This window comes from Trachypithecus francoisi, unplaced genomic scaffold, assembly GCF_009764315.1.
Source record: "Trachypithecus francoisi isolate TF-2019V2 unplaced genomic scaffold, Tfra_2.0 Lachesis_group2, whole genome shotgun sequence".
Lineage (NCBI taxonomy): Eukaryota > Metazoa > Chordata > Mammalia > Primates > Cercopithecidae > Trachypithecus > Trachypithecus francoisi.
Window position 1 is genome coordinate 26495458 of NW_022681465.1, and position 27320 is coordinate 26522777.

At 37.5% G+C, this 27320-nt stretch overlaps 1 protein-coding gene across 2 annotated transcripts in view; it reads right to left on the reverse strand.

The window, feature by feature from the left end:
* The window catches only part of MAN2A1 (mannosidase alpha class 2A member 1), a 183816-nt gene that overhangs the window by 110374 nt on the left and 46122 nt on the right, over positions 1–27320 (reverse strand). For both annotated transcript variants that reach the window (XM_033178955.1, XM_033178956.1), the window contains 2 exons: positions 7804–7931; positions 52–225 (listed from right to left, as the gene is read on the reverse strand). In XM_033178955.1, coding sequence (XP_033034846.1) covers positions 52–225; positions 7804–7931 — 302 coding nt within the window. The remainder of the gene's footprint in view (positions 1–51; positions 226–7803; positions 7932–27320) is intronic.

Sequence of the window (27320 nt, forward strand, 5' to 3'; positions counted from 1 at the left end):
TGAAACAGTATCTAGGCCAAGTGGGATCAGCTTTCATCAAACCCTACATACCCCAATTCTGTCTCCAAAAAAACTCCAACGTTTTATGCTGTGCAAAGTGTTTTTTAACTGCATAATGAACTCTCTGGATAAGCATGTGAGAAAGTCCAGCACGGTTTAGAAGATAAGCCATTGTTGGTGAGTGTCCAAAGGGATCAATAGCCCAGCCGGACTGAGGTTTCACTCCTGTGGATAAAGATGTAAGTGTTATTTTTTAAATTGATAAATGAAATAAAAAGAAGTCATAACACATTCAGATTCATCAATGTTGTATAGTCTCCTAGAGATATCAGACCAAGGACGTACCCAGCATTATCCTCTGCCAAGTATGCCCAGCAAGATATCAGGAAGGGAGGGCTGTGCCACTGCCCATCCACATAGGCAGGAGATGCTCAATGAAATTAATCAGTTAGAGTTGAAATAAACACTGCCATCTTTTAGCCATTAACATCTTTTACCTATTATAAAGCCACTGCCATTAACTAGAGGTAGAGAATAAACAGGACCAGGGCCCTTCCTGGAAGGATCTCACAGTCCTGTGATCTGTGGAGCTGGATAACCCTGGAACTATTACACGATAAAGAAAAGTAACGTAACTCATTTCAACTTACATTTCCCAACCCCAACATTATGTCTTTTACACCTCACAAAAGCCCCAAATCATCTTATGATACAGCAGCAGAACTGGCCAAAATAATTATACCATATTTTATTAAATCTTAAGACATTATGATGCTGGTGCTTTCACTCTACCTAGAAAGGGGCCAGTGATTTCTCACAGCTGGCTCACACCAATAATGCGAATTACTGATTAAAGATATATCCCACTTTCACAGAGGATAAAATGTAAAAATAAATAAATAAATAAGTGGCTCTTATAAAAGACACGATTGAAATAACTGACAAAATCTGAATACAGCCTGTGGACCAAACTGTCCTACTGTATCACTGTTAACATTCCTGATTTGATAACTTCATTCTATTTACATATAAAAGTGTCCTTATTTCTTAGGAAATAAGCAATGAAGTATTTAGAGATAAGGGTACAGTTAGAGTACCTCCAACTTACTCTCAAATGATTCAGAAAAATATACATGTGAATCAATGTACAAGATATATGGGAGTCCTTCCCAAGTACTATGATGTCACCTTTATAAGTTAAACATTACATCAAAAGTTATAAAATTTAAAAAAGGTGTATGTATTGTCCAAATAATGAGGACATAATAAGCTTACAAAAAAGATAAAAATCAGTATCAGACAGTGTAGTGATGTTACAGAGTTTATAGTGTCCATTCAATTTAACAATTATAACACATCACTGGTGATCTTTTCCATATCAAAACCATTGGATCCACAGGGGTAACAACCTAGCTGTAATGGAATAAAGAGTCACTGAGACTGAATAATGTAGAAAAGAGAGAGTGTAAACTATATTTTTAAAAACTTTGATATGAAAGGAGGTGAGAACAAGGGAGAGACTTAAAAAGGAACCCAGGGTCCTGCTAGAGTTTTTCTTGGCAATACTTGTTAAAAGGAGGGTAAGAGGCAAACTTAGGAAAAGGTACGATATAAGAAAAATCCAAAATTTTATAAAGGGGGCACATTTGCTAACAAAACTGGAAAGCTCATCAAAAAGATTTCATGCCTTCATGCAAGAATAAGATTATCAAAATATATAAAAACCACCTGATCTTTAACAAATCTGACAAAAAAAGCAATGGGGAAAAGATTCCCTATTTAATAAATGGTGTTGGGAAAACTGGCTGGCCATATGCAGAAAATTGAAATTGGACCCCTTCTTTACACCTTATACAAAAATTAACTCAAGATGGATTAAAGACTTAAACATAAGACCTAAAACCATGAAAACCCTAGAAGAAAACCTAGGCAATACCATTCAAGACATAGGCATGGGCAAAGACTTCATGACTAACACACCAAAAGCAATGACAACAAAAGCCAAAATTGACAAATGGGATCTAATTAAACTCAAGAGCTTCTGCACAGCAAAAGAAACTATCATCAGAATGAAAAGGCAACCTACAGAATGGGAGAAAATTGTTGCAATCTAACCATCTAACAAAGGACTAATATCTAGAATCTACAAGGAACTTAAACAAATTTACAAAAAAAAAAAAACCCCATCAAAAAGTGGGCGAAGGATATGAACAGACACTTCTCAAAAGAAGACATTTATGCAGCCAACAAACATGAAAAAAAGTTCATCATCAATGGTCATTAGAGAAATGCAAATGAAAACCACAATGAGATACCATCTCACCCCAGTTAGAATAGCAATCACTAAAAAGTCAGGAAACAACAGATGCAGGAGAGGATGTGGAGAAATAGGAATGCTTTTGCACTGTTGGTAGGAGTGTAAATCAACCATTGTGGAAGATAGTGTGGTGATTCCTCAAGGATCTAGAACCAGAAATACTATCTGACACAGCAATCCCATTACTGGGTATATACCCAAAGGATTATAAATAATGCTGCTATAAAGACACATGCACACGTATGTTTATTGCGGCACTATTCACAATAAAGACACATGCACATGTATGTTTATTGCAGCACTATTCCCAGTAGCAAAGACTTGGAACCATATGTATATGCACCATAAAGAAAATATGGTGCATATACACCATGGAATATTATGTAGCCATAAAAACGGATTAGTTCATGTCCTATTGCAGGGATATGAATGAAGCTGGAAACCATAATTCTCAGCATATAGGAACAGAAAACCAAACACCACATGTTCTCACTCATAAGTGAGAGGTGAACAATGAGAACACATGGACACAGAGAGGGGAACATGACACACAGGGGCGCATCAGGGGCTGGGAGGCTAGGGAAGGGATAGCATTGGAGAAATACCTAACACATATGACAGGTTGATGGGTGTAGCAAACCACCATGGCACGTTGTATACCTATGTAACAAACCTGCATGTTATGCACATGTATCCTAGAACTTAAAGTATATTCAACAACAACAACAAAAAGGCAACAATTCAAATAAAAGGAATGGGCAAAAGACTTAGAAACTTGAAAATAGGGTATACCACTGGCCAATAAGCACAACAAAACATACTCAGCATCATTAGTCATCATAGAAGTGCAAGTTAAAATAACAGTGAAATATTACTATATACTCACTAGAATGGTTCTAAGAAAAAAGACTCACACACCAAACATTGGCAAAAATGTGGAACAACCAGAATTCAAATTCATTGTCGGTGGAATATAAAATAGCACAACCACTTTGGAAAACTCTTTCAAAGTTCACACAAGCTGCAACATACACTTATCCTAAAGCTCAGCAATTCTAGTGCTAGTACATATTTCATTCCAAGAGAATGAAAACATGCCCACAAAAAGACCTGTGCACAAATGTTTATTACAGTATGATTCACCATAGCTCAAAAGTGAAAGCAACCCAAATGTTCAACAGGAAACTGGACTATCAATGGAATACTACCCAGTAATAAAAGGAAATGGATTACCAACATACACAACAAGAATGAATCTCAAAAACTTCATGCTGGTGACAGGATATAAGATCACTATACAAAAATCAATTGTATTTCTACATACTAGCAATGAATAATCCTAAAATGAAATTAAGAAAACAATCCCATTTATAATGGCAGTAAAACAAACAAAATGCCTAGGAACATATTTAACAAAAAAAGCATGGGACTTTTACACTGAAAGCTATAAAACACAGTTGAAAGAAATTAAAAATGATCTACTTATATGGAAAGCCATCCCATGTTGATATATCAGAAGATGTGACATTGTTAAAATGGCAATATTGTCCCAGATTGACCTACAGATTTAATACAACCACTACCAAAATCCTAGCTGATATTTTTGCAGAGATTGATAAAATGGCCTAAAATTCGCATGGAAAAAACAAGTTTAAAAAAAGAACAAAGTTAGAGAACTCAGACTTCCCAATGTCAAGCTTACTATAAGCTATACTAATCAAGACAGTATGGTACTGGCATAAATATAAGTCAAGGAAACAGAACTGAGAGTCCAGGAATAAATTCTCATAATTATAGTTAACTAACTGTTAAGAAGTGTGCCAGGACAATTCAGTGAGGAAAGAATCATCTTTTTCAACAAGTTGCATTGGAATAACTGGGTATCAACATGCAAAAAATAAATATGAAACTCTACCTCACATCATATACAAATATTAACTGAAAACAGATCACTGACATAAATGTAAGAGCTAAAACCATAAAACTATTTTAAAAACAGGAGTACATCTTCATAATTCGGGAATACACAACGGTTTCTTACTATGGCATCAAAAGCACAAGCAACAGAAGAAAAACTTCCTCAAAATTAAAACTTGCGCATCAAAAGACACCTTCAAGAAAGTGAAAAAGACAACCACAGAATGAAAAAAATAAATTTGTAAGTCACTATCCAACAAAGAACTTTTATCCAGAATATATAAAAACAATTCTAAGTCAATAATAAAAAGACAAATAACTCTACTGAAAAATAGGAAAATAATTAGAATATATATTTATCCTTAAAAGATCCATAAGCAGCCGATATACACATGAAAAGATTCTTAGTACCACTAGTCTTTAGGAAAATGCAAATCAAAATCACAATGAGATTACCATTTCACACATATTAGAATGACTACAATAAAAAAGACAGACAGTAAAAAATGTTGGTGAAGATACGGAGAAAGTAGAAACCTCACACATTGCTGGTGAGAAGGTAGAATCATACTGCTCTTCTGGAAAAGTTTGACAGTTTCTCAAAATGCTAAACTTTTGTACCATATAACCCAGCAATTCTACCCCTAGGAAGAAAGGTAGACTCACACAAAAACCTTTAAACAAATGTGTAGAACAGCATCATTCATAGTTGTCAAAAAAGATACAACCTAAGTGCCCATCAACTGAACAAGGGATAAACACATGTGGTATAGCCATACAACAGAATATTATTCAGCTAATAAAAGGAATGAAGCACTGATATATGCTATAATACATGATAAGCCTTGAAAATATTATGCCAAGAATCCAGTCACCATACATGCTTCCATCCATGTGAAATGTCCAGAATAGTCCAATCCATATATACAGAAAGACTAGTGATAGCCTGAGATTGGGGCAGGGAAGGGTGAAGCTAGAAAGGGGAGTGACTACTACTGGGTATGAGGTTTCTTTGGGGGATGTTGAAAAAAGTTCTAAAAATAGACTGTGGTGATGGTTGTACAAATCTATGAATTTATGTAAAATAAATCTCAATAAAGTTTTAAGAAAAAAATTACACTGGGCAAAAAACACAAGATCCAAAAGAATATTATGTGAGTCCATATATTAATAAATTCTTCTTCAAACAAAACTCATCCGCAATGACAGAAATCAAAGAGCAGTTGGCTGCAAGGGGAAAGATGAGGGGATGAGAGACCTTTCTTGGGTAATAAATGTATAGATTAAATGGGTATGTACATCTGTTAAAACTCACTGACCTCTACATTTAAGATTTAAATATTCCACTGCATGCAAATTATACTTCAATAAAAACATAAAAAACATTCATAACTGAGGTTTATGAAGTGAATATTCTTGGATTAGCACATCAAGTATTTAAGAAAAAGGGCATTGTGTAGAGAGGGTCCCTAAGACCACCTCCAGGTTCGGTGATTTTTTAAGAAAAACCACAGGTCTCAACATATTGTCGTACTCATACCTATAATCTATTACACTGAATTAAAAAAAAAAAAAAATCTGCAAAAGGAAAAAGCACATAGAGTAAGTCCAGAGGAAGCCAGGTACAAGTTTCTAAGCGACCTCTCCCTGTGGAGTCATACAGGATGTGTTTAAATGCTCCAACACGAAACTGTGACAGTATGTGTGAAGCGTTGTTGACCAGGAAACTCATTACAGACTCAGTGTCCAGTGTTGGGGGTTGGGGGTTGGTCACGTAGGCATCCTCTGTTCAGCACATACTAAGAATTCAGACTCCCAGAAGGAATGCAACTGTTTAGCACAAACTACATTGTTTGTACAAACAGATTAAAAACAGTGAGCCACTCTTATTGTTAGGATATCCATGTTCCCAGACACTAGCCAAGGGCCAATCTTGTAAGCAAGGTCTTTCTTTCTAAGGATAGCAGACCTGCTATGCTAACTATTTTCTTTTTTTTTTTTTTTTTTTTTTTTTTTGAGGCGGAGTCTCCCTCTGTCGCCCGGACTGGAGTGCAGTGGCCGGATCTCAGCTCACTGCAAGCTCCGCCTCCCGGGTTTACGCCATTCTCCTGCCTCAGCCTCCCGAGTAGCTGGGACTACAGGCGCCCGCCACCTCACCCGGCTAGTTTTTGTATTTTTAGTAGAGACGGGGTTTCACCGTGTTAGCCAGGATGGTCTCGATCTCCTGACCTCGTGATCCGCCCGTCTCGGCCTCCCAAAGTGCTGGGATTACAGGCTTGAGCCACCGCGCCCGGCCGCTAACTATTTTCTACACAGGCATGATACCTGCAACATACTTGCAAATGGTTCTGATAATAATAAATACCAGCACCACTGCAACAACATGGAAATAGAAAAAATTGAGTAAATGTGTCAAAATGTTAACAACTGGTAAATCTGGGTGAGGGGTTTATGAGAATATTTTGCAGTATTCTTACACATTTCTTCAAATTTGCAATTATCTCAAAATAAAAAGTAAAGAAAAAATTAATAGGGATGAGAAGAATTTTATCCCTAAGAGACAATTTTTTAAAATAAGGAAATATCTAAAAATAACTTCAACAAAAAACACATATACTTACATAAAATACTACATTATTACACTGAGATACAAAATATTTGAAAGGATTTACATACCATGTTACAAAATGTAAATATTAAATATCACAGTTTTCTATTAGTCCCAAGTTTTTAGAGTAGATATCTGATTCTATCAGTCTAGCATCTTTTTTCCCATTTCTTGTAGCAACAGAATTCTTCTGTTGAACTGGACCCATTCCATGGGGCCATTCATATGGAGGACCCATTCTCATGCTTTTTAGGTGCAGCTGACCCTGCTCTCCACAATTCCCTTTCCCCCAAGACCATTTCCACCAAAATGACTAGACCTTAGTGATTTGAACTCCTATACCTCTGGACACAGTAACTGGCTCAGACATAAGCAACTGACTCAAGTTGGGCCAACTAGATAAAGTATTTTAAAGAGAACTCCTGGTTGCTAGGTTGGAAAAATTTGTCTCAGCTGCCTAGAGCCATCTTACTCACCTTGTAAAGAAACCCAGCAAAACAAGCAGAACCCAAAGATACAGTGCCCAGGCAACATAATTTAAGTCCCCTGGATCCCTGAATGCAGCCATACCTGCAGCTACCATATCTCTGTAACACTCAGTGACATAACAAATATCTTTCTTTCCTTTTTTTGCTGAAAAAAAAAAACTTAAGCTACCATAATTAGGTTTTCGCCTCTTGTCATCAAGTCTTAACATATAATTAAAATCCCAAAACCAATAAAAATATAGATAAATAATACATTAAACAAGGTACATGATCCTAAAAGTGACTACAGTAAATCTTTGTAACTTAGTTTATGAGCTAAGAAATATCATAAATTAAAGAAGAATGAACTATTCAACAATAATGAGTAACAGGGAAAATAGTTATTAAAAAAAAAAAAAAAGACAGAGACTCACTCACATTCCCCAAAATTAACTGTCCAAAATAGCCCAAATAAAGAATATACCAATACATACCTATATTATTTTCCAGCCACTGATGTCCTTCAATTAGTTGATCAATTAAGGCAAAATAACGTGCAGTGGCTTCATCAGGCATAACCCAGCCACCTGTCACAATTTCAAGCTGACCATTTTCTATTAAACTAGAGAGAAAATAACAAGAGTCCACATTAACAAATATAAGAAAAGTTCAAATAAAAAACTAAACAAGCATAAACATTAAGAACAGCCTTTAAATATAACCAGTATATATACTAGTTGTTAAAATTTTTTTTTAAACCAGTGAATGAATTTCAACTTCAAGACCTCAAGATAGCACCCAGTGTCTCAGGTGAGCCCTGCCCTTCTGTAGGAAAAACCACGCAGGTCATTCTGGAGGTTCCTTCCACAAGGATATAAACTCCCACACAGCCTCAAAGATTCTTAATGTCAAATGCCACATCTGGTTTGTTTGTTTGTTTATTTATTTATTATTTATTTATTTATTTTGAGACGAAGTTTCACTCTTGTTGCCCAGGCTGAAATGCAATGATGCGATCTCAGCTCACTGCAACCTCCACCTCCCAGGTTCAAGCGATTCTCCTGCCTCAGCCTCCCAAGTAATTGGGATTACAGACGTGCGCCACCACGCCCGGCTAATTTTGTATTTTTAGTACAGACGTGGTTTCTCCATGTCAGTCAGGCTGGTCTCGAACTGTCGACCTCAGGTGATCCACCTGCCTCAGCTTCCCAAAGTGCTGGGATTACAGGTGTGAGCCACCGCGCCGGCCCACATCTGGTTTATTTCTGAATCTTGCAGAGCACATAGCAAAGTGTTTTACACAGAGTATATGCTTGATGAGTATTTATCGGAAGGCTGTCATTTTAAGCTCATTATTTATTTCAATATACTTTTATCAAAAAATCAATATTTACTTTAGTCCTTCTGACACTGATAAGTTAATCATTCAAACTACCCTAAAAAATAACAAGGGTAAAGCTAGTAAATACCACACGACTCTGGGAATACAGATAACATCATAAAGCACTTTGCTCCAGATTCAGGTGAAATATAGGCTATACAGTTTATTTTTCATTACTGAGTGAAAGGCTCTAACAGTATCATTATTTGTCTACTGGGTATTCCTTTGCCATAATACCATACCAGGTAACAAGATCCCTAGTCCTAATAAAATTGTTTTGAGAAGATACTTTCCCCTGAGAAGAAAAAAAAAAAATCATAAGCTTAATTAAAAATTTGAAATAGTGCCCAAGAAAGCATAACAGTCAAGAATTTAAGCAAGGTCTGGCACAGTGGCTTAGTCCTGTAGTTCAAGCACTCTGGGAAGCCAGGACAGGAGGACTGCTTGAGGTCAGGAATTCTAGACCAGCCTGGGCAACATAGGGAGATCCCATATTTACAAAATAAAATTTAAAAGTTAGCCAGGTGTGGTGGTACATGCCTGTAGTCCCAGCTACTTGGAAGGCTGAGGTGGGAGGATTGCTTGAGCCTGTGAGTTTGAGGCTGCAGTGAGCTATGATTATGCCACTGCACTCCAGCCTGGGAGATACAGCAAGACACTGTGTCAAAAAAAAAAAAAAAAAAAAAAAAAAAAAAAAGAAAGAAAGAAAAGAAAAGGAAAGAAAAGGAAAGGAAAGCAAAAAAAAAAAAAATTGAGCAAGTATCTATCTTAAGTGCCACAGACTTGCCAGCCTACAACAAGATGGTTTGGGAAATGGGGTAAAATTTCAGACACAAGCAAAGCAGCTTTAAAAAGGACATACATCACTAAATGCCTACAGCTAACAGCCAACTCTCAAGTCAAATTTAGTTGAAGCAGACCAGAGGCACAGAGGATGAATAACTATTTTCCTACAAAGCATATGATAGAAGCCACAACATTAACACAACATATAATTCAAACATATGCATGATCATATAACCAGTAACAGAGTGGATAATGGACATAATTTCTATTAAAAAAATCAAATAATAAATTCCCTGCAAAAATTAAAGAAGTAAATTTATGTTGCCATGGGGATCACCAACTAATATAATTTCACATGAAGAATATGATAACTTACTAGAATGTCTAAAGAAACCCAATATCCAATCAAACTTCAGATTCTCAAAGGCCCAAATCAAGAACCTACAATGAAGAAGCTGGAAATTTCTAAAAACCACACTTCTTTAAGAACACAACTAAATTCAAGGCTACTGGTCCCACCTTTACTGTCAGTAGACCTATGCATACAATTAGTTCTTTTTCTTATCTTTCTGGTGATTGCCTGATTTAGCCACAGTCTAGAGGCTATGGGCCAAACCTGCCCCTTATGTCTTATGCTTGGCAGCCTGAGATGTCAGGACAATATGAGATTTAGCATCTAATTATCAAATATGGAAACTTGACTTTATTATTTCAATATCTCAATAAATAGATCTTTTGGAAAATTTCAGATGTAAGTTCAGATATAAATCAAAAACAAACTCTTCGCTGATCTTGAATAGAGAAAAAAACTACAGATTAAGAAAACTAAAAATTAAGTGGAAAAAATTTACTTCAATGATAGAACTTTTCTTTTTTCATCTATATCAGTTTTAATAGACAACATAATTCCCATCCCACAGGTATCAGTGGTCTTCAAGAAAGTCAACCAGCCAAGAATTACATTATATACAGTAACTAATTTCCCCAGCTCCATTTGTTAATAATCCATATCTTCCCCATGATGCCTGAGATGCTACTTTCATCAAAAACTGAATTCTTATCTTGTACATAAAGGGTTAAAGACTATTCTGTCTATTAATTTTGAGGAGGCATGAAAAACTTCTCACTTATTAAAATGTTTTCCAGCATTTATCTACTTTCTTCTCCCCTATCTTTCCCAGTCTGGCTGGTCTCAACTGCCCTCATAGCTCAGCTCAGAGACGTCTTCATGTGTACCCAAGCTAAACTAACACTCCCAGTATACCTCCCATTCTATCTATCACAGTCTTTATCAGAAACCAGAATTACCTTGTTCATTGTCAGATCTCTATTCTTTCCCTCCCAACCTCTACCCACTATTAGAACGTAAGCTCCAAGAGAGCACGGACTAGAATGTGTTTTGTTCACGTTTGCATGTCCGGCACTCAGAAGCTTGCTTGGCAGATAATGGTCATTCAAATATTTGTTACATAAATGAAGAATTAATTAATAAGGCCATCAGTCTAATATTAGTATTTACCTACAGTTTTTATATTAGAAAAAGCTCACAGATATTTACAAAATAAAACAGAAAGAGAAAGGTCAGTCAGAATGAGGTTTCAATTATCTAGGTATGAGATGATATGATCTAGAATATGGTAGTGGTAATTATGAAATATGGAGGAGGAGGAAGACAGCGGAGACATTACATGAAAAAGAATCAACGGTAATTAGAAAATGATTGAAGATAGATGATAAGATTAATGCAAATATGACTTAGAGTTTTAATTCCAGGTGTCTAACGGAGTGGTAGTATTAATACACATATAGTGCAATTGAGTTGAGAAAGGAAGTCACTTCGTAGTAATGAATCTAAATTTGGACAGGGCTTTTTATGACAGTGTGACATTCAAAAGGAGTTAAGTGATAAAGAAGAGTAAGTTTAAGAAAAGGGGCCAATTAAAAAGTTAAGTTTCAAAGAACTATTAATAATAGAGAAAATAGGGAATGATGGGAAGTTAACAGAAAACAAGCGAAAGGAAAGTCAAAGATCAAGCTGAAGGAAAATATAAGAGAAATGGAGATAAGAAATGTTAAAGTTAGGGCAAAGAGAATAAATCTGATTTTAGCCTGAAACATTTTAGAAAAGAGGAATAAAGAGCAATCTGTCCTTCCAGTTGGTAAAAGCCATTAAAAAGCTACCATAACTGTGACTTAGAAATAAACACATCAGTGAGTCAGAATAGGAAGTTGAAAAATAGATTTTTTTAAAAATTTACATTATTAAAATAGGCACTGAAGATTTATTTAAAAAAAAAAAAAAAAAAAACTAAAAATAGGACAACCATATGATCCAGCCATCCCACTTCTGGGAAAAAATCAAGTATACCAAGGAAAAAATCAGTATACCAAAGGGATACTTGGACTCTCATGTTTATTGCAGCACTATTCACAACAGCAAAGATATGGAATCAACCTAAGTGTTGATTTAGATGAACGGAAAAAGAAAATGTGTTGTATATATATGCAACGGAATACTATTTAGTCATGAAAAAGTATGAAATCATATCATTTGTAGCAACATGAATGAAACTGAAGGTCATTCTATTAAGCAAAATAAGCCAGGCACAGAAAGACAAATATCCTATGTTCTCACTCATATTTGAGAGCTAAAAAAAAAAAAAGGTTGATCTCACAAAAGTGGAGAGTAGAAGGACAGATACCAGAGGCTGGGAAGAGTATGTGACTTAGGGTAGGGATTGGGAAGAGGGGTTAAGAGAGGTTGGTTAATGGGTACAAACATGCAGTTAGATAAAAGAAGTTAAGTTATAATGTTCAACAGCAGAGTAGGGTGACTATAAACAACAATTGTATTGTATATTTCAAAACAGCTAAAAGAGGACTGGAAATGTTCCCAACACTTAGAAATGATAAATACTCAAAGTGATGGATACCCCAACCCTGACTTGATCATTACACACTTCATGCATGTAACAAAATATCACATATACCCCATAAATATGTACAAATATTTGCATCAATTAAAAATATAAAAATAAAACAGCCAATGATTTAGTGGAGTAAGAATGAGTTATATTTTTTCTTTTTAAGACTCAGAGTGACTTAAAAGCAGCTCATAAGAAAATGCCAAGATATTATGTCATGGAAGCCAAGGGATTTATATTTTAAAATACTATGCTCATACAGGTTTTTCAGAAAAATTGCATGAGTAGGTCAAAAATAGACAAATATATCATATCATATATAAATGACATCATAATAGCAGGCCAGAAAGTACACAGGTTTTAGTTTTCCTAGCATAGTTTCTTTTATAAGATAGAACAAAACACCCACCCCATGGAAGAAAAGAGACAACATTATTTTAATATGAACCATACTGTAATAGCATGATATCTGATAGAATAATCAGGTTAGTGAGTACTCCTATTTCACTGAACTGCCTGTTTTTCCTAGGGTATTACCCTCTAACCCATCCACAAGAACAGAAAAACAGATAATAAACCAGAAAATTCTTACAGGCAGGAAGGTTTGGTCTGATATAAAACATTTCCTGTGTTAAGCAAAAACACTTGTCATTAACAACAACAACAAAACCCAAAAACATCAGAAGGACACAAATTTGCCCTGAATTCTAGAACACATATGATAAGCACTTAAGGAAGCATCTGATAAGTGAAAGAAAAATAAGAAATAGTCCCCAAAAAACAAAGAAACTTGTCGACCTAATTATTGAGAAGCACAGCAATAACCATCATCATTTAGTGATAACTACAAAACCTAGGACTAAAAGTCTTAACAGAAACAGTATGTCTGGAAATACTTTTAAAAATATTTACAAGCTCTTAGGCCCAGAGCAAAACTTAGAAACCCTATTGAACTTGGCAACCTCGGTTTTTTATAATAGAGATCAGGAGAAGCAGGCGGAACGGGATAAACAGGATTTTTAAAAAAGGCCACCACTTTAGTTACAGCCCTCAGACAAGCGACTTTGGAGTCTCTGGAAAAGGGAAAAGCTGGACAAATTGAATGCCTAATAGGGCTTGCTTCCAGTGCAGTCTATAAGGACACTTTAAAAAAGACTGTCCAAGTAAAAGTAAGCCGCCCCCTCATCCATGCCCCTTATGTCAAGGGAATCACTGGAAGGCCCACTGCCCCAGGGGATCAAGGTCCTCTGAGTCAGAATCCACTAATCAGATGATCCAGCAGCAGGACTGAGGGTGCCCGGGGCAAGCGCCAACCCATGCCATCACTCTCACAGAGGCCCGGGTATGCTTGACCATTGAGGGCCAGGAGGTTAACTGTCTCCTGGACACTGGCGCGGCCTTCTCAGTCTTACTCTCCTGTCCCGGACAACTGTCCTCCAGATCTGTCACTACCCGAGGGGTCCTAGGACAGCCAGTCACTAGATACTTCTCCCAGCCACTAAGTTGTGACTGGGGAGCTTTACTCTTTTCACATGCTTTTTTAACTATGCCTGAAAGCCTCATTCCCTTATTAAGGAGAGACATTCTAGCAAAAGCAGGGGCCATTATACACCTGAACACAGGAGAACACCCGTTTGTTGTCCCCTGCTTGAGGAAGGAATTAATCCTGAAGTCTGGGCAACAGAAGGACAATACGGTTGAGCAAAGAATGCCCATCTGTTCAAGTTAAACTAAAGGATTCCGCCTCCTTTCCCTACCAAAGGCAGTACCCCCTCAGACCCGAGGCCCAACAAGAACTCCAAAAGACTGTTAAGGACCTAAAAGCCCAAGGCCTAGTAGAACCATGCGATAGCCCCTGCAATACTCCAATTTTAGGAGGACAGAAACCCAACGGACAGTGGAGGTTGGTGCAAGATCTCAGGATTATCAATGAGGCTGTTGTTCCTCTATACCCAACTATACCTAACCCTTATACTCTGCTTTCCCACACACCAGAGAAAGCAGAGTGGTTTACAGTCCTGGACCTTAAGGATGCCTTTTTCTGCATCCCCGTACATCCTGACTCTCAATTCTTGTTTGCCTTTGAAGATCCTTCAAACCATGTCTCAACTCACCTGGACTGTTTTACCCCAAGGGTTCAGGGATAGCCCCCATTATTTGGCCAGGCATTAGGCCAAGACTTGAGCCAACTCTCACACCTGGACATTCTTGCCCTTCAGTACATGGAGGATTTACTTTTAGCCACCTGTTCAGAAACCTTGTGCCATCAAGCCACCCAAGTGCTCTTAAATTTCCTCGCTACCTGTGGCTACAAGGTTTCCAAACCAAAGGTTCAGCTCTGCTCACAGCAGGTTAAATACTTAGGGCTAAAATTATCCAAAGGCACCAGGGCCCTCAGTGAGGAACGTATCCAGCCTATACTGGCTCATACTCATCCCAAAACCCTAAAGCAACTAAGAGGGTTCCTTGGCATAACAGGTTTCTGCCGAATATGAATTCCCAGGTATGGCAAAATAGCCAGACCATTATATACACTAATTAAGGAAACTGAGAAAGCCAATACCCATTTAGAAGACGGACACCTGAAACTGAAGCAGCTTTCCAGGCCCTAAAGAAGGCCCTAACCCAAGTCCCAGTGTAAAGCTTGCCAATGGGGCAAGACTTTTCTTTACATGTCACAGAAAAAACAGGAATAGCTCTAGGAGTCCTTACACAGGTCCGAGGGACGGGCTTGCAACCCGTGGCATACCTGAGTAAGGAAATTAATGTAGTGGCAAAGGGTTGGTCTTACTGTTTATGGGTAGTGGCAGCAGTAGGGGTCTTAGTATCTGAAGCAGTTAAAATAATACAGGGAAGAGATCTTACTGTGTGCACATCTCATGATGTGAATGGCATACTCACTGCTAAAGGAGACTTGTGGCTGTCAGACAACCGTTTACTTAAATATCAGGCTCTATTACTTAAAGGGACAGTGCTGCGACTGCGCACTTGTGCAACTCTTAACCCAGCCACACTTCTTTCAGACAATGAAGATAGAACATAACTGTCAACAAGTAATTGCTCAAACCTACGCCGCTAGAGGGGACCTTTTAGAGGTTCCCTTGACTGATCCCAACCTCAATTTGTATACTGATGGAAGTTCCTTTGTAGAAAAAGGACCTCGAAAAGCGGGGTATGCAGTGGTCAGTGATAATGGAATACTTGAAAGTAATCCCCTCACTCCAGGAACTAGTGCTCAGCTGGCAGAACTAATAGCCCTCACTCGCGCACTAGAATTAGGAGAAGGAAAAATGGTAAATATATATACAGACTGTAAGTATGCTTACCTAGTCCTCCATGCCCACACAGCAATATGGAGAGAAAGGGAATTCCTAACTTCTGAGGGAACACCTATCAAACATCAAGAAGCCATTAGGAGATTATTACTGGCTGTACAGACACCTAAAGAGGTGACAGTCTTACACTGCCGGGGTCATGAGAAAGGAAAGGAAAGGGACATAGAAGGGAACCGCCAAGTGGATATGGAAGTCACAAGAGCCACAAGGCAGGACCCTCTGTTAGAAATGCTTATAGAAGGACCCCTAGTATGGGGCAATCCCCTCCAGAAAACGAAGCCCCAGGACTCAGCAGGAGAAACAGAACGGGGAACCTCACGAGGACATAGTTTCCTCCCCTCAGGATGGTTAGCCACGGAAGAAGGAAAAATACTTGTGCCTGAAGCTAACCAATGGAAATTACTTAAAAGCCCTCACCAAACCTTTCACTTAGGCATTGATAACACCCATCAGATGACCAAATTATTATTTACTGGACCAGGCCTTTTCAAAACTATCAAGCACTTAATAGTCAGGGCCTGTGAAGTGTGCCAAAGAAATAATCCCCTGCACTGCAGGCCATACATTTCAATCCCTGTATCTTTAACCTCCTTGTTAAGTTTGTCTCTTCCAGAATCAAAGCTGTAAAACCATGAATCGTTCTTCAAATGGAGCCCCAGATGCAGTCCATGACTAAGATCCACCACGGACCCCTGGACCAGCCTGCTAGCCTTTGCTCCGATGTTAATGACATCGAAGTCACCCCTCCCGAGAAAATCTCAACTGCACAACCCCTACTATGTCCCAATTCAGCAGGAAGCAGTTAGAGCAGTCATCAGCTAACCTTCCCAACAGCACTTGGGTTTCCCTGTTGAGAGGGGGGACTGAGAGACAGGACTAGCTGGATTTCCTAGGCCGACTAAGAATCCCTAAGCCTAGCTGGGAAGGTGACCACTTCCACCTTTAAACACAGGGCTTGCAACTTAGCTCACACCCAACCAATCAGATAGTAAAGAGAGCTCACTAAAATGCTAATTAGGCAAAAACAGGAGGTAAAGAAATAGCCAATCATCTATTGCCTGAGAACACAGCTGGAGAGACAATGATCCAGATATAAACCCAGGCATTCCAGCCGGCAACAGCTTCCCTCTTTGGGTCCCCTCCCTTTGTATGGGAGCTCTGTTTTCACTGTATTTCACTCTATTAAATCTTGCAACTGCATATATATATATATTTACAAGCAATAACAGAAAAGCTATGTTAACCTAAAAAAGTACCATACTTAATGCCACTGTTGTTAGTGATAATAAAAATAAAATTAAGATGGATTGTAGCTGTACATTCAAGACTAACAATTTTTAAAAAGTAATGAGAAATACCTGTTCTATAGAAAAATTTACTTAGAATGAACACAGGCACTTCCAAGTATTTCCATTCACAGTGTTCAACAGGTATCAACTGATACCTATTTATCTGACAGGCAGAGGAACACAAAACAAAAAAAAATAAAAAATAAATAAAAAAGATTGTGCCCACACCATAGGGTCTATTGCTTAGTTTCTACTAAGACATTCTGTCTATTTTACATGTATACTTTATGATATTTCCTAATAAACATGAAATCTAAAGGCCAAAGTGAAAGGATATTGGGTAAGTAAGTGAAACAAAAGAATATATTTATCTAATAAATCCAGAAACTAAGAAACCAGGAACTAATTTTCAAAATTAACAATACTTATGCTTCACTTTTTACAATAAGTTGACTTGTAACTCATGGTAAAAGACATTAAAATACTACCATGTTTCTATTTCAATGATGAGAAATTCGGTATAGAAAGCTTAAGAAAATTACTGATCAAAACTAAGCTGAGCATATCTGTCGCTCCTCATTTTACCTAAAATGTAGAATTTACTGCAAAGTACAACGAGCTGCAAATTATTTTCTCTGAGTGTCACTTTTTCCCCTATGTAGAATCATCAGACATTTGGAATTTGGTCACATACAGAAGGACACACTCAAAGAGCTTTTCTCCCTAATAGGGAAATTGTTACAGACAACTTAGTAGCAAACAATGCATCATTTAGCAAGCTTCAAAGAATCACAAATTAATTTCACATGAGAAAACCAGTTGAATTTCTAATCACACATCTGGAGAAACAGGAAATAATACAAGATAACATACAGTAATTCATTTTTAAATTTGAAAAAAATTTTAAATGGAAAATTCAAAAACATAGAAGCTCCCAATGAATCAATTTATACCCTAAAGATATTCTGCTAATCAGATTCTCTGATTCCTATTCCTTTCATGGAGAATATCTAGTATGCAGGGAAAAAGATTTGTTTTAAAGCCCCTCATATAATGATAGGAGAAACTCACTGTATATTTTTGAACACTGCTGAAACGTATTGATACAGATTGATGCAAATTAGTCATCTCTCATCGTTTCTTCCTCATTGCAATCCAGCCACATCCCCTTCTTTCAGCTAGCTGTCCATGCTGTCCATCCGCCTGGAATGTTTTCCCTTCAATTATTTGCCTCATTGGTTCTTACAGGTTCCTTAAGGGCTATTACTGGACAACACATCCCACCCAAATTCAACCTAAACTGTTATCTTTCAGAAAATCTAACTTTTCTTCCATAACATAATAGAAAATTTAATTGCATATTTGTATGTTTACTATCTTTCTATTCCAACAGACTGTAAGTACCATGAGCGCAGGAATCATATCTGTTTTGCTCATCATTTGACACTGATTGTTCCTACTAGTATAAAATTGTAATAAATGGGTACCAATAATGCAAAAAAGAAAAAAAATGGGCAAAAGATACAATGCAGATATTTCAGAAATAACTGACTCATAAAAATGACAAGAAATTTAATCTCACTCATAAGGAAATGCAAGTTAAAACTTCATTAAGATGCCACTTTTCACCTATCAGATTAGAAAGATCGAAAAGTTGTGTAACATACTGTGATGTTAAGGATGTAGACATAAGTAGTCTCACATATTGTTGGCAATTACTATCAAACTGTAAAATGCATATGTACTTTTATCCATGCTTACTGAAAATAAATCAGAAAATACTGTATTTTAAAATAAGAGCATTATATACACTAATGACAAAAGATACACTAAATACATTAGCAAGAGGCCAGAAATAAAATTGGGAGTAGTTAAATAATTAGTCCCATTCATATAACAGACTTTACTAAAAGATTCTCCAAGATGTATGTTTAAAAAGCACTGGTACGACGCCCATTAAGGATGCCTATTACGTAAAATAATAAAACAGCAAATAAGTGTTGATAAGGATGTGAGGAAATTGGAAATCTGTGCATTGCTGGTGGGATGTAAAATGGTACAGTAGTATGGAAAACAGCATGGTGATAAAAAAAATTATGCACGAATCTTATATTACACATGTCCTTATACTGCCCTTTGATTCCTTGGTGCAATCCCACATTATTCTCAGGCAGTATACCCTACAGAAAAGGTATGTCCACTTGTTTGTTCTAAAACAATTTGGGGAAAGCCCTAGAGAATAACATTTTAGGCAACGAAGACGACAAAATCATACAGCTAAATGTTGATTATCTTGTCAATCAAATGAAACTGCTGTACCAACCCTCTCCCCCGAGCTCTGCATTTCTTTGTATAAAATTAGATTATAGAGATCATGAATACAAACAGATGTTTTCAAAGATAAAAGTTAAGAAATTACCTAGATCTCCAAAAGTAAGAGATTAGTCAAGTCAACTCATCCATACAGTGACAGAACATTATTCAGCCATTAAAAATGATATCACAGAGAACTAGTGAAATTCATAAATGTTTAGTGTATTTTACAAAAAAAAGCATGATATAAAAATATAATAACAAAAATACAAGAAGCACAGGTACAGAATTACTGCCATTTTCATGTCAATGCTTATCATGCTTGTATTTATGTCGATGTAAAATGTTTAAATGTTTTACTCTGCCAAAAAAAAATACCTAAAATGACAGTGATTAAAAAAAAAATTAAACATAGAATTACTATATGATCCAGCAGTTCCAGCTCTGGGGATGGAAAGAAGGGACCTGGACAAATATCTGCACACCCATATTCACAGCAGCATTATTCACAGTGGCCAAAAGGTAGAAACCACCCAAATATCCATCAAAGGATGAATGGATAAATAAGCTGTGGTATGTATTAGGTTGGTGCAAAAGTAACTGTGGTTTTTGTCACTACTTTCAATACATACAGGGGAATATCATGTAGCCTTAAAAAGAAAGGAAATTCTGATACATGCTACAACATGAAAGAGCCTTGAAGATACTATGCTAAATGAAGTAAGGCAGACACAAAAGGACAAATATTATATGACTCTACGTATCTAAGGCACCTAATAGAGTAGTCAAACTTGTAGAGACAGAAAACAGAACAGTGGTTGCGAGGAGCAAGAAGAATGGGAATTACTGTTCAATAGGTACAAAGTTTGCATTTGGGGTGATGATAAAGTTCTAGAGATGGATGGTGGTAACAGCTGCACAATGATGTAAATGTTGTAATGCTACTGAACTGTACACTTAAAAATTGTTAAAATAGTAAATTTTATGTCATGCTTATTTATAATTTTAAAAATAGACCCACTCAAAAAAAAAAAAAAAAAAAACGCAGCACAATGTACATGGCATGGTATCATTGTATAATATATATGCCTATGCCTTTATGTACATGTGCATATGTTTTCCCATACATCTATAAAATAAATAAGAGCCTGGTCATAGTAGTTACCTCCTGTGAAAAGAGCAAAATGACAAAGAGACAGGAGTGGCTGAGTACCTTACTTTTCATTGGGTATCCTTTGTATATATTGGGACATATATTAAAAAGTAAATTAAACCAAATTTTTTTCTCAAGTATAAATGTTATAACCTATGTTTCCTAAGCACTGAAAACTAACAAAACTGAGGCCAGACGTGGTGGTTCACATCTGTAATCTCAGCACTTTGGGAAGCTGAGGCTGTCAGATCACTTGAGGTCAGGAATTCAAGACCAGCCTGGACAACATGGCAAAACCTCATCTCCACGAAAAATACAAAAATTAGCTGCGTGTGGTGGCACATGCCTGTAATCCCAAGCTACTCGGGAGGCTGAGGCACGAGAACTTCTTGAACCTGGGAGGCAGAGGTGGAGTGAGCCAAGAATGCAACACTGCATTCCCATCCTAGACAACAGAGTAAAGCTCTGTCTCCAAAAAAAAAAGTAACAGAACTGTAGCTTAAAAATAGTCATGAGCCGGGCGCGGTGGCTCAACCCTGTAATCCCAGCACTTTGGGAGGCCGAGACGGGCGGATCACGAGGTCAGGAGATCGAGACCATCCTGATTAACACGGTGAAACCCCATCTCTACTAAAAAATACAAAAAACTAGCCAGGCGAGGTAGCGGGCGCCTATAGTCCCAGCTACTCAGGAGGCTGAGGCAGGAGAATGGCGTGAACCCGGGAGGCAGAGCTTGCAGTGAGCTGAGATCCGGCCACTGCACTCCAGCCTGGGCAACAGAGCGAGACTCCGTCTCAAAAAAATAAAATAAAATAAATAAATAAATAAAAATAGTCATGAACATTTCTTTAAAAATATGTCTTGGGGCCAGGTGCAGTGGCTCACACCTATAATCCCTGTGCTTTGGGAGAACAATGCAGGAGGATCACCTCAGGCCAGGGTTTTGAGGACCAGCCTGGGTAATATAGTAAAACCCATCTCTACAAAAATAGAAAAATTAGCCAGGCATGGTGGCATGCACCTGTGGGTCCTAGCTACTCAGGAGGCTGAGGTAGAGTATCACTTGAGTCTAGGAGTTTGAGGCTGCAGTGAGCTATGATAGCACCACTGCACTCCAGCCTGAGTGACAAAGACCCTGTCTCTAAAATTAATAAATTAATTTAAAAGAAATAATAATAAATTTCTCATATGGTGCAATAATCTGCAAAGTTTTAATAAGCAGGGGATGTATTTTAAATCTTTCACTGTATAGTAAACAATACTTCATTCATAAAATACTCATTCAAAATAGGTTGAAAAATGTGAAAGAGGTTAAAGAATAAAATTTAGAAACTCACTACCTTGATATATATGCACAAAGGGTTATGGTAGCCAGAGGTTTTAACCAAGTTAATTTACTTAACATTATACCATGAACATCTTCCATATCAAGAGAGACATATATCATTATGTTTATTGTATTGTACTGTATTATGTTACCGTATTTATTATATTGTATGTCTATAATGTATTACATTTTCTAAAATATTTTTAATTGAGATATAACAATGTACAATACACATATTTTCAGCCTCATGAATTCTGACAACTGTAATCACTATCCAAAATAATATACAGACTACTTCCACCAATTCAGAGAGCTCCCTCATGCCCCATTCCAACCCATACTCACCACTCACCTTGCCCCCAAAAAACATTCTGACATTCTATTTCTATCACAATAGATCAGCTGAGTCTCCTCTCAGAATTCATAAAACGGAAATCAAACAATATTTACTCTTCTGTCTCACTACTTCTGCTTAACATTTGTGAGACTTATCCATATTACTGTGCATTTCAGTAATTTATCATTTTTTATTGCTAGGTATTCTGTTATATGAATATACAATTTTTTAATCCATCACCTTGCTGAAGGACATTTAAAATATTTGCAGTTTGAAGTTACTAGGAAAAAGCCTGTATGAAAATGTCTGTACAAGTCTTTATGTGAACATGTTTTCACTTCTCTTGGGTAAATTCCTAGGAGTGGAGCCCCCAGATCACATGGTATATATTTTAAGTTTGGAAAACTCTTTGGAGGCTTTTCAGAAAGTCGCCCCCATTTTACATTCCTACCTGCAATATATGAGAGTTTCTGTTGCTACACATTCTTGCCAACTTTTGACGTTGTCATCTTTTTTATTTTAGCCATTCTAAAAGGGTTGGAAACAGTATCTTCTAGAAGTTTTGATATGTATCTCCCTGATGGCCACGATTTACCCAGCTTCTACATACACACCCTCGCTGCTCACCCTCCCCAACTGCTGCTGTCTAATAAATGTCTTTCAGGTGTTTGAACATGTCCTTTTTAATCCCTGGCCCATACTGACCATTCTCTTCTCACAACCTGAAATTCCTTCTCTGCCCTCTGACACCCACTTCTTGACTGGCTAGTCCTAGTCATCATTCAGGTTTAAGCTTGAATATCATTTGCTTCAGGAAGCCTTCCAAGACCCCCTTCCTGCCTCTATAGAAGAAAACCCTTTATTGTTATACTGTGTTTAATTACATGTCTTCCCTGCTCTTTTCTGAGAGCTGGGACCAGGTCATTCTTGCTTATCTCCTACATTTCTGAAGCATAGCACAATAAATATTTGCTGAATGAATGGTAGAAGTAAATAAGGGAAGGCTTCAGAGATGAGGTAATATTTCAGCTGAGTGTTAAAAATGAGTAAGACTGAAATTATCCAGCGCACAAAAGGAAAAAAACAAAATTCCAGGCTGAACACAGGCAAATTCCTAAGAAGCACGAAACAGCATGTGTCTGAGGATACCCGTGGCTCAGAATGTGTAAGTGTAGAGTGTGAGGCAGGAAGTGATTGGAGATAAGGATGAGCAAGTTGGGAAGAATCAGACAAAAAAAGTCAGTATGTGTCAGGCAAAGGAGACTGGCCTGTTCCTTTTGAGACTGAAGCACCATAAAGCATTTTAAAGCAAACATGGTGGGACTCGCATACTAGAAAACTAATTCTGTCGTTGAAATGGCAGACACTTAGAAGTGGCACAGCTGGAAATGGAAAGACAATCTGGAGGTTTTCACAATAGTACGAGACAAGAGCAATGGAGATGAAAAGCAAGGGTCAGAGTCAGGAGACAATGAAGAGGTAGAAGTCATAGAGCTTAGGGACTGACTGGATGTCACAGGAAAGGGAGGTGGAGAGGCACAGCACCACAGAGGTAGAGACTATTTGCCCACTATTTCTGGGGCAAGACTGCCTGGCTTGGATCCTATTTCCACACTTACTAGCTAGGTGACCTTGGGCACTTTCCTTAACACTTCTGCCTCAGATCCCTCAACAGGAGAATGAAGATGATAAAGAACCTTAACTCAAGAGAATGCTAGAGGATTGGCTGAAATAAATACATGAGTGCTTAAAATGTGCCTCGAGTGCCTTACACAGTAAGCACTCGAGTGTTATCTCTTACTATTGCCACTAACTAGAGAACAAGAAAGAAGTCCAGGCTGGATCTTTAAATCTGGAAGTAGTCCAAATGCCTGGTAATTAAAACAACAGTGTGGAAAAGCGTGCAAAATGAAGAAAACCAAGCGGTGTTCCCCAACAGGTAAGAAGAGGAACATTTTGGAAGTAAGCAGAAGCGGAAATCAGAGAGGTAATGAAAAAGGAATGGTCAGCAGTGCTAGAATAGACCCGAAAGTGAAAGAGCCCAAGGTCACTTCAAAACCAAAAGAGGAAAGAATTTCCAGGAAAATGGAGTGGTCGATGTCAATGCTGCAAAAACATCCTCTCTGAGGCTTGAGAAAGTATCCAAGGATGGATGGAGCACCTGAGAAGTCCCTCATGGCTTTTACACGTCTCCATGACATAAATAGATGCCAGTGGTTGAAGGGAATGAGAGGTGGAAGGATAGCCGCCTTACTCAAGATGAACTGGAATTGAAGAGGTAGGGATAGAGCATATACTTTCTAAAATAAACGTAAACCACTGCTTTGACTATTAGAACTAAAGTTATTTTAGACCCTGGTGCATTGCTTTCAGTGCTTTGATGAAATGCTAAATATCTTTAGATTCTAAACTCAATCCACATCTGCAAATGACTTTGGATATCACAAGACACACTGTAACTTCCCATTGCTCTATAAATTTTACAGCAACCTTCAGTTAAATACCAAAAAATCCAACCTGCATAAAACATATAATGAATTAGTCTGAATAAGAACATTAATAGTCCAATTTCTCAGAAAACCCAGGATGCACATTAGTTAAGTTTGGATTCTTATTTAAGAATGTAACATCAAATATTTTTCTGATTTCAAGAAGCAATCAGAGATAGTTGAGAAGACTGTGGAAGATTAACTTAAATATGAACCTAGGGGGAAAAATGTAAGAAGATAGTACAAAGATTACATAAATAAAGAGTCTGCATTCTTGCCAAGGCAATGAAACCCACCAATTTGGCGAAGATAAAAAATATATACTAACTGATGGTACCTTCCTCCTAGCAAACATTTGGAGCTCTTTTTAACACTAAAAGATCCACAAAGATAAACTGGTCAAGACTTCGGTGAATATACAAATTGTTCTTAGATTCTAACAACTCGGTGGGTTTCTCCACTCAACACTGGTCTCAATGGGAAGAGCAGATGCAATATAAAAGCTGTTTCAATATCTCAGAGCCCAGAGAGGAACAATGAATATGTAACACGCTGTATACTAGTCAAAGGAAATGTCAAGGCTAATGTTTCAGCTGCTTGACTCTCAATAAGGGTTCACATTTTGATGTATTATAAACATCATGCAGCATTTAACTGCATTTAGCCAAAAATATTCAAATGTGAAGGCTAAAAAGTGTTAAAAAATTACTACACCAGTCATTTTCAAAATAAAACAAGCATAGAAGACAATACACTGATTATTTAATGGAAGGCAGCTTCTTTTAAATCCACTGGATATGTATTACCAGCAGGTACCATGATTATAACTGACTAAATTAGTTCAGATCACACAGAAACCAGAAAATATAGAAGTTGTTTACATAGATCTCTCTTCAGTTAACTAGATTTTCACTTTTAAAAGCTTATAGAGTTGAATAATAATGCTGCTAGGGGGAGGGGATAAGAATCAAACAAGTCACTGCTAGAATAGATTATGAGGATCGTTTGAGTTATGTTTCTGTTAAGTTCCCACAATCAATTGGTATTCTTTAGGGACAATGAAAGCTTACGTGGAACTCTGCTGGAATTAACAGCTTCTGCTCTGCAATAGCTAGCTTGCAAATTTAGGTACAGATATTTAATCCATAACTCATCTTCAAAAAGAGAAAAACAAGCCACCGCATAAGCATTACACCAGAAGTCACACAAAAAAATCTATTAGTAATGCCACTTAGTACAAGCTCAGAATTTTAAATAACAGGAGCAAACCTAAACATCTATTAAGTTTTCCTCCAAAAATATACATTTAAGCAATTAATACTAAGAATGTTTTATTCAAGTAAGTGTTGGGGGGGAGATACTATTACTATAGTTCTACAAATAAATGTAGTAAGTGAATAAAAGTGAATTATTAGAGCTAAGAGAGAGAGAACTTTAGCAAATCTTGACCAGAAACAGAACTCATCTTCTCTAATCTGGCTATAATACTATATATTATATATATATTTTCCTTCAAGCAAAATGATACCATTCAGGATCAAGCCTATATTCCAGAATATTTTCCAATGCCAAAAAAGCTGTTCTCAGGAGTCTGAGTGAGACAAAGATTGAGCACTAGATTCCAATCTGCAGTCCCCTCCAATATCTTACCATCTTTTATCTTTAATATTGGACTGATTCATGAAATTGCCATTTTTGTATATCAAAAGTAGTCAAATATTGGCAATTTTATATGGCTCAACCTAAGAAAAATAACCAACAGAATAAAAAAAAGAAAGAGAAGGCGAAAACTTGCATCCAGGTAGAGTCAGGAGAAAGAAGCCATCCGCAGGCCATAAAATTGGCAGGATTTCTGACAGATATGGTACAAGTAAAACTGAAATAATTCAAGTATTGACCTGCAACTGCCCTGCATGAAAAATCAGCATGGAATACCAGTATAAATAAGAAGATTCTGAGAGATTCTGTCAACAGCTCCTAATCTGAAGGGCCAAGGGCTGAGGCAAAGCTGAATCTTGGTACAGATACTAATCACAGACTCTTCAACCTCATGGCACTTGTGTGAGCCCCCCTCTGCAGAAATGTCTCTGCCCATGCACTGTGAGTGCTGCAGAGGCAGTCTCCTTAATGAAGCCATGCTGGGAGAGAGCCAGGCATGGCTGGTCCCACCTGACCAAAAGTAGCAGGCAGCAGACCCAGTTTCCTTCTGAGGTGGCTGGACTCTGTGAAGCAGCACCTTCGGACACACATCTCCTACCTGGCTTACAGGCCACACAAAAACAAAGCTAGATGGAGAAAGCCAGCCCCAGGCTCAGCAGCTACACCAAAGAATCAGAAAACCCTTCATAGATGGGGCACTCCTTTTCCAATCTTCTCATAGCCCAAGCTCCTCTCTTCTCTCACCCTGTCCTATTTATAACCAGGGCACCTTCCCCAACTGCTGATCCCTGAATCTCATATAATCTTGCAGGATGTAATTCTCCAACAGAGGAACTAAGGAGACATCCTAAGTTCCTATCAGCTAGCTTTCTGGTTTGTAAGCAATACAAACTGACTGTGGAAACTATCTTGAACACAGAGAACTGAAGACAGGATAAAAGTCCAGGCTTAACTAAGGGCTGAAGGCAAATGAGAGAACACAGGGATCTTATCACAGGAAGAGTCTTGCAAATACAAG